This window comes from Acipenser ruthenus, chromosome 57 (genome assembly GCF_902713425.1).
Source record: "Acipenser ruthenus chromosome 57, fAciRut3.2 maternal haplotype, whole genome shotgun sequence".
In the NCBI taxonomy this organism is placed as follows: Eukaryota; Metazoa; Chordata; class Actinopteri; order Acipenseriformes; family Acipenseridae; genus Acipenser; species Acipenser ruthenus.
The window spans coordinates 3,549,264-3,564,480 of NC_081245.1; the positions used below are offsets into that span (position 1 = coordinate 3,549,264).

General features: G+C 39.8%; 1 protein-coding gene across 1 annotated transcript; it reads right to left on the bottom strand.

The window, feature by feature from the left end:
* Nucleotides 1-1,471: 1,471 nt before the first annotated feature.
* On the bottom strand, nt 1,472-10,865 carry LOC131724842 (zinc finger protein 892-like). Its single transcript, XM_059017771.1, has 3 exons — nt 10,067-10,865; nt 7,721-8,179; nt 1,472-2,587 (listed from the first exon to the last, which is right to left on the bottom strand). The coding sequence occupies exons 1-3, from the start codon at nt 10,401-10,403 to the stop codon at nt 1,959-1,961; spliced, it is 1,425 nt and encodes a 474-aa protein (XP_058873754.1). The 5' UTR covers nt 10,404-10,865; the 3' UTR covers nt 1,472-1,958.
* Nucleotides 10,866-15,217: the final 4,352 nt, after the last annotated feature.

Sequence of the window (15,217 nt, forward strand, 5' to 3'; positions counted from 1 at the left end):
ATCCTAAAAGGTATAGACAATGTCGACCCAGGGGACCTGAAAAAAGAAACAAGGACCAGGGGTCACAAATGGAGAGTAGATAAAGGGGCATTCAGAACAGAAAATAGGAGGGACTTTTTTTACACAGAGAATTGAGAACTCCCCAGTAATGTTGTTGAAGCTGACACCCTGGGATCCTTCAAGAAGCTGCTTGATGAGATTCTCGGATCAATAAGCTACTAACAACCAAACGAGCAATATGGGCTGAATGGCCTCCTCTTGTTTGTAAACTTTCTTATGTTCTTCTGATGTTCTTAAGATACAGGTGTCTTAAAAAATAACGAATATTCTGTGAATACCTATAGATTTGAAATGTAGAATACTAAAGATTTTATTTCACATTCACTTCAGAAGTGAACACATTCCATTTGCAATAACACTCCAAGCACAACTTGTAACGATCACTCTGCACAACTGAGAAGCAGTTGCACTGTCCTCCCTAAGGAGATACTACTGGCCCTATTCCTATAGCTAAATAAGTCAGCAAGAGTGACAGACAGCAAAAGCAGGGACGTCAGAGGTGTCAATTTCACGAACAATCGGTTTATTATTGTGAACAATAATGTCAACAAATGAAAAAATGAACAACTGAATTAAATGAATAATGATAAGACAGGAATTCAAATAATTGCAGGTAACAGGTAAGAATAAAGCTGGTACAGATAAGTATGTAGGGACAAACAGAAGGCTAAACAGTATCACCAAGTAGAAATGAATGTAGTGTCTGGAGGGTCTCCAATAAACCCACACTCTCAAACACAACACACACAGATAAAGACCAAGGATAAATAAATAGATACAGATGAAAAACAGTGACTTGTGGAAACAATTACATTTAACAGTCTCTATGGCAATGGTGGGAAAATGACAGGTAGGCCCAACAAGTCCAGTAATAGCAGGGTAATTGAAATCCATACAAAGTAACAAAATAACAAAAAATACAGGAAACAAAGTATCAAATTAAAGTAGAAAAATCCAAACAAAAAAGAAATGATCTCACCCACAAATAAGGCAGTCCAGCAAAGTGTCCCGAAATGATGGGGATTGTAGAATGGTGAAAACATTGAGTACGTTGAAATTGTTGAGACTGTCCAGTAGTGTTGAGTTGAATGGTGAACAGTTGTTTGGAAAAAATCAGGAGGATCAGGAAAAAATGGAGGCTGTCACACATAAAACAACAAACACTAAACAGACCTAGAAAAACAGCTAAACTTAAACAAGTAACAGTGAAAACAAAAAGAGCAGTTTAGACAAAGTGCAGCAACAAAAGAAAATGAATGGATGCACTGGAATTATCTAAGGATGGTAATGGATTCACTGAAATTTAAGTAAAGAAAATGCTGTAGTTTAATGGATTCCTCTGAGAAAGGGAGTCTCCCTCAGGCCTGATTAGCCAGTTTTAATACAAGTGCTGGCTACTAAGGAGCTCTGAGATTGGAGGGGTGGAAATCTGAATGAGCCAATGGGGAGAGGATGAACAGAGGGTGGTTGCAAGGAACTATGGGAAATGAAGTTTTAACCTGGCCAGGCTACTGACCCTAATTAAAGGGACAGGTGGGTGAGACTTACACCCACATTATGTAGCATGGGAATTGCTACAAACTCACTGAAACCCCTTGACTAAGCTCACTGTCCATACCATACAGAATCCTGAGCCAATCACAGCCCGCTACCTTTGCACTGGTTTATCCAAGCACGCTTGTATCCTTGGTTTTCAGCACAGTGCGTACCTGGGAAATGCAGTTTCCTTTCTGAAATTCACATAATGACATCACTCAATTATTTAGAGCCAGAGCGACGACTTCAATGATATTTTTAATTGCCAACACGTTCGTTTAGGATTTCTGCCACGCTGCCACTACGGGAATCAAACACAGCCGATGGAAGCTGCAGAGAAGTTAACCTCTTCCCACATTTAGTTAGCTTGTTTCTGCTGTGTGATTTCGCTGGTGCTTTTTAAAGCTCTTTAAATACTTGAAACACCTCACACATTCAGTACAGTGATATGGTTTATCTCCCAAGTGAATTTGCTGGTGTTTTTTGAGGTGTCCTAACTGAATAAATCTTTTCCCACATTCAATACAGTGGTAGGGCTTCTCTCCTTTGTGAACTCGGTTGTGTTTTTTAAGATTTCCCAAGTCACTGAAAGTCTTCTCACATTCAGTACAGTGGTATGGTTTCTCCCCTTTGTGAATGTGCTGGTGTTTTTTAAGATTTCCTATTACTGCAAAACTTTTCTCACATTCATTGCAGTAGTACGGTTTCTCTCCTGTGTGAGTTCGCTGGTGTTTTTTAAGACATTGCAATTTCGTGAAGCTCTGACTACATTCATTACATTTGTAACGTTTCTCTCCTGTGTGAACTTGTTTGTGTATTTTAAGATTTCCGAATTGAGTGAAGCTCCTCCCACATTCATTGCAGTGGTATAGTTTCTTGCTTTTGTGAATTTGCTGGTGGTGTTTAATGTAGACAGGTTCCAGTTCAGTAGCCTCCTCTTTTTTGTGGACAGGTTCCACGCCCCACCTCTGCTTCAGTTTTACTCCAGCACCTGAAAAACAGAATATAAAAGAAATGAAGCCTTTATATAGTATAGCAGATAAACTCTTACATTACAAACAACTGTTTTCACAGAGATCTGCAGAATAACATTTGGTAGAAATTCTTCAGAATTGTTATGAGTGTACAAGCAAAGTATGTCTTTTCTGACACGAGTATGTTTGCAGCACATTAATAATGTACTGTTTCTATGAACACAGTCCTACTGTAGTATAATTGCATACTTAATGAAACATAACAACATCTTTTAAATCTACTCTTTCTTTATTTGTATTACATTTAGTAGCACATTTGTTTTTCATATTACCGACAGCCCAAATTTCACACCCTGAATTTGTGGAAAATATAAAACATCAAATAAATATGCATTTACAAAGATGCAACCTGTTACACATATGGTTGGCAGTTTGCAGCCGTCTTCGATCACACAGAACATTACAATTATGTACTGCTTCTCATTTCCAGTTGCGATTACTCACACCTGTTTTTCTCCCAATTTGTGAACTGTGGTATTGCTTGACTAATCAAAAAATACAGAGGTCTGATCAGCATTTCGATCTGTTCAAGCTGGTCCTGTTAGTTAGAAACGCTGACATTGTAGAAGCTCTTTGAATTCCTCAGGAAGCTCATGACGCTTCTTTGAAACTGGCTGCCTGTATGTCATGGATGATTCGAGATCAGACTGTAACGTTTTGGTTCATCTTTCCTTGGCAGTAGGTCAAGTTGCTGCTTGTGTATTCGGGCAGTGACGGCTTTGTTCAACTTTTTTCGGCAGTCAGTCACGTTGCTGTTTGTGTACTTGGGTAGTCTTTTGTTGGCGATTCTAAAACACGCACCACTACTGTATACGCAGGCTATTTTTGAGTAACAAAAAATGGTTAAAAAGTGTGACAAATTCAAAGGAATACAGTAGCTACATTAATTACATTGTTTGTCATGTTAAAACGGAACTACAATATTAATACTGCAGATATTTTAAGATTAGATTTATAAACAACAGGGTTAGAAATTAAACGCTCGCCCGTTCGCCCAAGGTGAATTAAAACTTATGAGGACTAAATGTCTGTCTCAGTATTCCTGTGGGCGAGTGGTTAAAAAAATGTACAAATATACTCTCATGTTCACAGGCTTCTAACAGTGTGTAGCAGTGGTGAACAAACATTCATAATGCTTAAAAAACTCAGAACTGAACCCTCCCTTCATCTCCCTTGCCATGCCGAATTCTGCATTATGTGAATGCGTCAGCATTTCATTGAATTTTGTCTGTGTAATTACTTACCCTACTCATTATTCATAGCCGTGGTTTAACTGTGAACTTTCAGTATAAACCAAATGTACTTTTTAGACATCAAAACAGTATAAAAAAACTATAAAAACTGCCATTTCCTCACATTCCGTTTCATTTTTCAATTATTTTTGAAAAAGCCCAATTGCTTGAACACAACACAATTATTTGGTTGGTCGATCTTTAATCAGTTTAAAATATGACAGTATTTAAAACTATATAGCTTTAAGGGATGGTTGCTTAACTATGTCTTATCACTAACAGATTTAGTGTAAAATATTAGAACAACAATTTCGTATGGTCCGTTTCAAAGAAACGTAAGTGAGGAAATGGCAATTCACTTGAGCTAATTTGTGTTTTGACAGTTTTATGCTGCTTTAATGTCTAAAAAGTAGATTTCATTTATAATACTGAAAGTTTACATTTAAACCACAGTGATTAATAAAGTGAACAGCGTATTGTATCTTTGAAGTAAGTGTAATTTGACAAACATGGTTTTATCTCGGGCTGCAACCCCCCACCGCAAAAGAACAAAAGAATGATGAATCGCTAACACAAGGACTATGACAGAGAAAAAAGGAGCACACTTTTAAGTAACTTGACTTGTACAATTTGACTGGCTGTGCCTTCAAAAAATAAGATGTAAGAACATAAGAAAGTTTCCAAACAAGAGGAGGCCATTCAGCCCATCTTGCTCATTTGGTTGTTAGTAGCTTATTGATCCCAGAATCTCATCAAGCAGCTTCTTGAAGGATCCCAGGGTGTCAGCTTCAACAACATTACTGGGGAGTTGGTTCCAGACCCTCACAATTCTCTGTGCAAAAAAGTGCCTCCTATTTTCTGTTCCGATTGCCCCTTTATCTAATCTCCATTTGTGAGTCAAAAAAGTCCCCTGGGTCGACATTGTCTATACCTTTTAGGATTTTGAATGTTTGAATCAGATCACCGCATAGTCTTCTTTGTTCAAGACTGAATAGATTCAATTATTTTAGCCTGTCTGCATATGACATGCCTTTTAAACCCGGGATAATTCTGGTTGCTCTTCTTTGCACTCTTTCTAGAGCAGCAATATCCTTTTTGTAACGAGGTGACCAGAACTGAACACAATATTCAAGGTGAGGTCTTACTAATGCATTGTAAAGTTTTAACATTACTTCCCTTGATTTAAATTCAACACTTCTCACAATATATCCAAGCATCTTGTTGGCCTTTTTTATAGCTTCCTTGCAAGGTTCTGCACGGTTTGTGTCCAGCATGACAAAAGCCAGAGTGGCACACTTGTGAGCTGAGCCAGCCAAGCCGGAATGCCTTTCCGGGACTTCATTCAATTGGCAGAACCAAGACTTAAGAATGAACCTAAGAACATTTACCGATCTGTTATGAAAATGCTTATACAGCGCCTGGCCTTACCAATCACAAGGACTATGGTTTCCCAGTGTGACGTCCGTATGGCCAGTCTTCAGGGAAAATCTGTCATGTGCTTAGTGATGTTATTGATGATGTCAGGTGTGACGGGAAATATACACATAAGGGTGTAGACTTAAGGTTGCGTGGCTACCTTAACTTGCAATTTCCAAACCTTTTGGACTTTTGCAACGAAACCTTAACGTTACTTAAAGTCTTTGCCATTGAATTTCCATTGTTTTGCAGAAGGCATCCTGGAAAATCAAACAACCACATCTGCCACATAATGCAGTGGTGAAAACACAACTTGAGACACTAAATATCTCAGAAGAAAGAGACACACACCAAGTGTGTAAAGTTAAAAAAAACTGATTTATTGATGCCAAATCAAATGTGAAAAATGTTAATTCCTGCCCCTGAGGTTGGAGAAGTGGGGACAAATTTGAACAGTAGTGCTGAGGGCAGTGATTCTTCATGTTGTGTGGCTTTGTCGACTCTCTCTAGAAAGATCATGTAAGAATCCTGCAGGATTTTAGGGAGTCTGATGCGTTGTGTGCATTGTGTATCATTACATTGAAACCACGGGTTTCCATTTGTGGAACACAATTACCACAGCTGAAAATGTTTTTAATTTGCTATACTTTTTGAGATACAGGTGTATAAAAAAGCACCTTAATCATTTCTAAAAAAAAAATAATAATAAATGAAAAAAACAGCTGTTTTTTTCACCACTCTCTCTCAAAAAGTATTCAACCAAATGCTTCCCTGAGCCTGCCAATCCAACCACACATAAAACATTTCATGCATATTAGTGGGGTTTTTACCCCCATCTCCCCCTCCCCTATGAGCTGGTTGTAAAATCGACTTTAAACTGTACCTTCATTCAAACCTTAACTATATAATATATAATAATCGAATACACAATTAGGATGCCGATTGCACCACTAATAATTACCTTGTTTTCCCCCAGCATTCACGGTGATAGTTCTGTCTTGGTGTATGCTTATCACTGCATTTTAAATGTGTCAGTGTTTGTGCTTTGCTGTTAAGAGTGGCTTCCGCAGGAATCATTTAATATGTTGCCTTGTTTTATTTTATTTTTTGGTGGTGGAGAAATAATTTTCGCTGCTTCATCCACAATATTATCGCCTTCTAAAGCGCTTATTTTTCCGTTCTGTAATTATCCAAGTTATCTGTATATTTCCTCAAGTCTATTTCGCATGCTGGAAAAAAAAAAATCTCACAGCAAAAGTAAAGGCTCTGCGCACTGAAAGACGGTCTGTCTTGTCTATCTCACTGAGCTTGGTGACGTATCCCTGTCCCACAGTCCTAATGCAGTCATGACACATTTTGAAACCTGAAGAAACATTATTTTGGGGTCTCTAGATGCTGTAGCACTGGTTGTTCCGGCGCCTCTGTGCAACTTACAAGCACCTTTCCCCCCAGCTGTGCACATGTTTCTTCTGTCAAAGTGAGAGGGCATGGCTTCCCTTTGCAATACCAATTATAACAGACCAACTAAGTTACTAAAGACTCAGCTTATGCTTTCTAAACAGCTTCAGCTTCTCCAGAAGCAGGTGGAGGCTGTGCTGGGGTATCTGGGGGAGTGGCCTTCATAGTGATGTATTTCTGTTGGGAAGTGATTTCTGTTGTGTTGATTTGTATTTGTCTTTTGTGATTTGTATCTGTGCTTTGCACTTCAGGGCCCCCGTAATTATTGCTTAAAGAGACCCTGAGAATAAACGTTTATTGTGCATTGCAATCACTCGAGTGAAATAATGTCTTGTAATTTGCCCAAACATCAATTTTTTTTAACAAAACTTGCAGGAAGTATTGTAATGTCCCTCGGATCATAGCATAACATGTTTTTATATAAAGAATACATAATAAAAAAATAATTAAAAACCAAAAAAAAAATTGTGTTAAAAAAAAGCTAAACATTTGTATGGTTTGTAATGTTCCCCGGAGTGTTCTGAAAAAAAGGACACCAATTCCAAGATACTACTGTAAATATATATATCATTTCTTTATTTAGCAGATGCCTTTATCCAAGGTGACTTACAGAGACTAGGTTGTGTGAACAATGCATCAGCTGCAGAGTCACTTACAACTACGTCTCACCCGAAAGACGGAGCACAAGGAAGTTAAGGGACTTGCTCAGGGTCACACAATGAGTCAGGGGCTGAGGTGGGATTTAAACTGGGGACCTCCTGGTTACAAGCCCTTTTCTTTAACCACTGGACCTCCTTATATATATATAGTGAATATATATATATATATATATATATATATATATATATAGTATAGCATTCCACTGAAAAAGCTTGGTCCTTATAGGGTTAATACGTTGTAAAAGACAGACATTGCTGGCACAAACACTAAAGGAAACCACTGCATCCCCCATGTTACTGCATTGCTGTACTCAGCTTTACTCACATGCTGTGCTGCTCGTGGACGGCATCGCTCCTTCCTCCTTTCCATCTGCAGCTCTTTCCTGAGGGGGGTGATGTTTCCTCTGAATGGACCCCAGCACAGTGCCCTCTTCTCCAACACTAGAACCAGTGTCTTCAGAGACAGACTGATTGGGTTTCATGCAGACCAATTCAGATGGACAATAATCACAAGGGCTAGATTCCATCTTAACTATATTCTCCTCCAGCATATTGACTTTATTTTCTTTACTAACTTCCTCTGTGATGTGATCACACTCCAGCTCTATGGCCTCCTCTTTAATGTGGACAGGTTCAAGTTCAAGGATCTCTATACTTTCAACAATTGTTAACCCTGTAATCTCTATTATACTTCCACACCACTCCTGATCAAAGATGTCCTCTTGTCCAGCTTCTATCACTGGCCCCTCCTCTGCTTCATTGAAAGCGCGTCTCTCTTCAATATCTGCGTGAAACACATTTCACATTTTAACTCTTCCCTTACTACAAAGACTTTTCAGAATTCAACTGATACATAAACAGGGTGACTCCAAGCTGACCTCCTTCTGGAGAGGTCGGTGCTCAGCCCACTCAGTTTTATGAAATAAGAAATCACATATAGATCCCCTAGAAAGGCTTACACACATCCAGATTTACACACAGACAGAAGTCTGTCCTAACGATTACCAGAAAATTAATAATTTGACCTGTGAGCTGTGGTTAAACATTGGTAATTCTTGAAGTGTTGGTGGGGATGCCTGGCAGACGGGGGTCAATTATAATCCCAGCAGAATTGTTTGCTGAAACTGTAATTACAGTGACAATGATATTTTGTTCCATGACAATTATCTTCACACTGAAATGTAACAAACATGTTGTGGTCTCGTTTGTACACTCTGCTTGTAAATGAAAAATGAAGGATTGGCCAATAATAATAATAATAATAATAATAATAATAATAATAATAAATGAGTTATTTAGAAGACACTCTTATTCAAAGCGACTTACAGGGACTAGGGGGTGAACTATGCATCAACAACTGCTGCTGCAGTCACTTATGATAGAACCTTGGCTGTACGTCTTATCCGAAGGACAGAGCACAAGGAGGTTAAGGGACTTGCTCAAGGTCACACAGTGAGTCAGTGGCTGAGGTAGGATTTGAACCAGGGACCTCCTGGTATCAAGCCCCTTTCTTGAACCACTGGACCACCAAGCCTCCTCATTTTTTATTTTAGTAAATCAATTATACAATTAACATGTTTCTCAGTTGTGATTGAGAAACATGAATGGTTTAACAGGGATCAATTGCATTCTTAAAGGAGATCTAAGGTTTTATATAAATGATTTATGTGCCTCTTAAATCATTGAAACTCTGGATCTGAACATTGTGTGGTTTTCCTGTAAGGTTTTTTTTAAAATCTACTGCTTAGCGCTGGTCCATCCTTAGCTATGTAAATTTGCACCCAGCTCCAAGTGCCTCCATGTCTGAAAATCATGATAAGAAACTGTTTTTCCATGACTCAAAGAGCAGTTGTGGCCTAGGGCTGATGATCCTTGTTTACGCATGTTTCATAAGGTACAGTCCATAATCAAGCCAGCTAAAGCTGGATCTAACCCACAAACCTCTGCTAGGAGTGGCGAACTGTGCTTTTGGCACCGTGTCTCAGAGAGCCTGCTGGCAAGCCACCAGTGAAGTGGAGCCAACTCTGTTCATTAGTGAAGGGAGAGTTCCACTGCCTCTAGGTGTTGTCCCTCTCCCAGTAGGCAGTAATTTGCTGAGTATATTAATATTTGAAAAATGTATTTTCGTTGCTCAATCGAGACCTGTAGGTTTTTACCTGCATCTTTGTTCAAGATTTAATCTGCTGAGAGCTGTAACTACGCTTACAGTATTGCTGTGATTGCGTCCTGTGCTGTCTTTGGATTTGCTTTGTTCCGGAATAAAACAATTTTGATTACCTGAAGACTGACTTCTTATTTTTTATGAAAACATATTACAGAGAGTATAAAAATCAGGATAAAACACAGCAATCTGAAACACTATATTATCTTATTTTTGTTTTGTCCAAACAAATTGCACCACTAAAATGTAGTGAAAATACAAGAATAATGATGGTATGACAAATAATTGAACTGTAATTGAACAATTACACGGTACAATTACAACTCAATCAATTACACGGTGTAATTACAACTCAGTTACAATGATGCAGGCGTGCCAAGGTTCATTTACAGGTCTGTGTTCGGGGTCTATATTTGATACACTGTGATAAAGGTATCTGCAAAGTAGACAGAGCAAATGTTTTAATTAAGGTCTGCAGATTGTTTTTTAAATCCAATAATTAAACCTTACCTTTAACTCTGATGAATAATCTCTGGTTCTCATTCCTCTGAAAGTCTTGTTGATTGGAGTCGGGGTTCATGTTTCTGAGAGGTTGTTTAATGTCTGCATCTGCAGCGTTCATGCATTCCCGCACCGCTTTCAACTCGCTCTCTGATATTTCCAATCTCAGCTTCAGACTTTCATTCTCTTTCTCCTTTCCAGCCATTTCCATTTGGAATTCAGTGAATTTGCCGCCGACAACTTTTGTGATTTCGCACAAGACGGTGTCTACAGCCGCTTTCACTGCGTGCTCGATGGTAGAGGCGAGCTCGTCTTGAAAGAACGACACGGAGACACTGACGTCCATCTTCACTGACTGTTAGCTTGAGACTCGAGTAGCGGAATCCTCTTCTGAGTTACAAACACCTGCTTTGTTTTCACTTTTTCTGTAAAATTTCCATTCATATATAATCAGCACTCCTGTTGTGACAAAGAAACAACACACACAATGTTATTTTCCAAGGAGTAACTTTCCTCTTTCAGTATTCTGCATCATTTATCGCGCGTTTGGTTTCTCAAGTTGACAAGTTCAACTTCTCTGTAGCTACAGTTGACACGCTCCACACTGTTTGAGGTTTTAAATTAAACAGAACAGCGACTTTGTCTCAGAACTCCACACAGGTAATAAACGAAAACAACAAGAACGTAAAATTACTCGAACACTGTTTAACCCAAATCAAATAGTTTAGACAACAGCTGATACAATACTGTAAAATCAGCAGCATAAATAAACAACATTTCCTGGTTAAAACTGTCGCGTATTGGCTGCAGAAACACTGAGCAGGGTTATGAAACTGGATACCAGAGTTCGCCATGTTGGCTCCAACTGCCCTATGTTTACTACGCAAGCTTAACTGATGGATCCGTAATGGCGTCGGTTTCGACCTTGCTCGGTAATGCGCGCTCTCTCTTGGTTTAGTTTGTTCACAGGCTGCTGGTTCGTGTCATTGCGAGACTGTATAATTGGGTGCGTACTTAAAGAGCTGGGCTATTTCTGTGTTTTCACTGAACTGCTTTAGTTAAAGAAGCGGTTTTATAGATGAAACGCAAGAGCTGAAATACATTAGGTCTATACAACATGTGCAATGCAAGTATTTGCATTGATGCCCCTGCTGGAAAGAAAGATACATCAACTGCCTTACCCCGACTGCAGAGAGAGAGAGAGAGAGAATAAGAAAATAATACAAATAATAAGAAAATACTTAATAGTGTAAAACATGTTACTGATTTGTGTTCAATGTTTCTGACATTATATTTTATTCTAGATAATAATTATAAATAGCTTAAATTATAAATATGAGATCGCTTACAATTAGCTCCTGGAATATTCAGGGTTTGTGTTCGTCAGTGTTTGGGCTGAAGAGCACAGACCCTGAATTCATCAGAAATATAAATAACATAGATATAATTATTCTCCACGAGACGTGGTGCCGTGCTGATGTGTCCACTCACTGTCCCTCAGGCTACAGGGAGATTATAGTGCCCTCCCTGAAACACTCACACGTAAAACGTGGCAGAGACTCAGGGGGGATCATTGTGTGGTACAGAGAGGAGCTCACCGACTCTATTAGACCAATAAGAACAGGAGAGACCCACCTGTGGCTAAAAATGAGTAGTAGCATTGTCACCTGCCAAACAGATATCTACCTGTGTGCAGCCTACATCCCCCCATCGGACTCCCCTTATTACAAGGAAGACACCTTCCATGATCTCCAGACAGAGATCTGCCACTTCCAGGCCCAGGGAAGTGTGCTGCTCTGCGGTGACTTTAATGCCAGAACAGGCACTCTGCCTGACTTCATGAACTCACAGGGGAACAGCCACATATTCGGACAATCCCCTCTATACCACACGCACATGACTACAAACAGGAATAGCCATGACAGTGTGGTAAATAAAAATGGGAGACAATTATTGAATCTCTGTCAAGGCCTAGGCCTATATATCATGAATGGCAGGATCAGAGGGGACTCTTTAGGTAGGTTTACATACAGCTCAGCTCTTGGTAACAGTGTGGTGGACTATGCCATCACTGACCTGGACCCCTCCTTTATTAATGCATTCACTGTCAGACCACAAACCCCCCTGTCAGATCACAGTCAAATCACTGTGTTCATAAAAAGAACAGAGCAGATCAACAACACACAGACACAGCCCTGTAAGCTGTACAATCTAAACCATTCCTACAGATGGGCTCCAAACAGCACAGAAATATACAAAGAAGCAATTGGCACCAATGAAATAGAAACCCTAATACACACATTTCAAAACACACAGTATCAACACACAAAAACAGGAGTAACTCTGGCTGTAAAAGATTTGAATAACATATTTAGAAAAGCAGCAGAAAAATCTAAATTAAAAATAGTAAATCGGAAAAACAACCAAAAGAATAAATTCAAAGAAAAGTGGTTTGATGAAGAATGTAAAACTAGAAGGGAAAAACTAAGACAGCTATCCAATCAAAAACATAAAGATCCAGACAGCCCAGATTTACGCCTCAGATACTGTGAGGCACTGAATCAATACAAACAAACTCTAAGAAATAAAAAACAAGACCATATTAATAAACAACTCAGCGAAATTGAGGAGTCAATAAACCAAAATCATTTTTGGGAAACCTGGAACAACCTAAATTCAACAAAAAAAGAAGAATTGGCCATCCAAAATGGAAACATTTGGAAAAAACATTTGGAAAACCTTTACAAAGAAATACAAAACAAAGAACAAAAAACTCAAAATGCCATTTGTGAAAAACTAAAAAATTTAGAATCCTGTATTAAGGACAATCAGAACCCCCTCGACACCCCAATCACGGTGGAGGAGCTGAGTGATAAACTCAAGGCCCTCAAATCAAAAAAAGCAAGTGGACCTGACAGCATCAACGCTGAGATGCTCAAACACAGCAGCCCCAAGCTGCAGGAGGCCCTGCTCAAACTCCTCAATCTTGTACTGAGAGCTGGGTATTTCCCTGAGACCTGGAACCAAGGGCTTATAACACCCATATATAAAAGTGGAGACAAATTCGACCCCAATAACTACCGGGGCATCTGTGTGAGCAGTAATCTGGGGAAGGTGTTCTGCAGTATCATTAACGCCCGGATACTGGCCTTCCTTACCGAACACAGTGTCCTGAGTAAGAGTCAGATTGGATTTCTACCAAAACACCGCACTTCTGATCATGTTTACACCCTACACACCCTAATCAATAAACACGTCCATCAAACTAATAAAGGAAAAATATTCGCTTGCTTTATAGACTTTAAAAAGGCATTTGATTCAATTTGGCATAAAGGACTATTTCTTAAACTTCTTCAAAGTGGTGTAGGGGGTAAAGTCTATGACATCATAAAATCGATGTACTCAGAAAATAAGTGTGGTGTGAAAATTGGCAACAAAAGAACAGAATTCTTCACACAAGGGCGTGGGGTGAGACAGGGCTGCAGTCTGAGCCCAACACTATTCAACATATATATCAATGAGCTGGCCACAGTGTTGGAGCAGTCTGCAGCCCCTGGCCTCACTCTACATGACACTGAAGTCAAGTTTCTGCTCTATGCAGATGACCTGGTCCTGCTGTCACCCACAGAGCAGGGGCTGCAGCAGAGCCTGGCACTGCTAGAGCAGTACTGTCAGACCTGGGCCCTGACAGTAAACATGAACAAGACCAGAGTCATGATATTCCAGAAGAAAGCCAGATCTCAGGGAAATAAGTACCACTTCACTCTAGGTAACACCACCCTAGAGCACACCAGCAGCTACACATACCTGGGTCTGACCATCAGTGCATCAGGGAGCTTTAACCTGGCAGTGAATGCACTAAAGGAGAAAGCACGCAGGGCTTTTTATGCCATAAAGAGGAGGCTCTACAATATAAATCCCCCCGTCAAAATTTGGCTCAAAATTTTTGAAAGTGTAATTCAGCCAATTGCTCTCTATGGCAGTGAAGTGTGGGGTCCAATCACCAACCAGGACTACACAAAATGGGACAAACACCCCACAGAAACCCTGCATGCAGAGTTCTGTAAAAACATCATGAGATTACAAAGAAAAACACCAAACAATGCATGCAGGGCTGAATTAGGCCTTTATCCATTGATTATTAACATCCAAAAAAGAGCATTAAAATACTGGATTCATCTAAAAACTAGTGATCCAAACTCACTCCATCATAAAGCCCTGCAATACCAAGAGCTCAGCCCAGAAAAGAGTCCCCTCAGCCAGCTGGTCCTGAAGCTCACTGAGCTGAGCAACACTGACATCAGTCAGCTTCAGGACAGCACTGCAAAAACAATTCCAATTAGTGTAAACCAAATTATAAAACACCTGAAACACTCCTATCTGGACCATTGGGATACAAATACTAAAACACAAAACAAACTAGAGTGCTATCGGACCCTAAATAGAAATTACACCCTGGCAGAATACCTGGTAACTGTCAGAAACACAAAGCAGAGGCAGATCCTGACCAAATACCGGCTCAGTGACCACAACCTGGCCATTGAAAAAGGCCGACAGAGGCAAACCTGGCTGGCCAGGGAGAACAGGCACTGTGGTCACTGTGAGACAGGAGAGGTCGAGACAGAGATTCACTTCCTGACACACTGTGAAAAATATAAAAACATAAGGGACATTTTCTTCCCCAAATTCTGTGATTTAGTCCCAGAATTCCCAAAAATGTGTGATACCCAGAAGCTGTCAATCCTGCTGGGGGAAGACAAACACACAGCCAGACTGGCTGGTCAATACGTGGAGACCTGTCATAGCCTGAGGGACAGACCGTGAACACGTCACACTAGAGAGGGAAAAGAGAGAGGGAGGGAGGGAGGGATTCTGTTTAATATAGAAAGAGGGAGGGAGGGAGGGAGGGGGTATTGTATAATTGAGGGAGGGGGGATTCTGTTTAATATAGAGGGGGGAAGGGGGTACTGTTTGATATAGAGGGGAAGGGAGGGATCCTGTTTACTGTATTAATATAGAGGGAGGAGGGATACTGTTAGTATTAAGAAAAATTCTTTGTCTGTATATTTGAGTTGGTTATGCCATGTATGTGCTTTGGCAACACAATTATTTTTATTGTCATGCCAATAAAGCCAATTTGAATTGAATTGAATTGAGAGA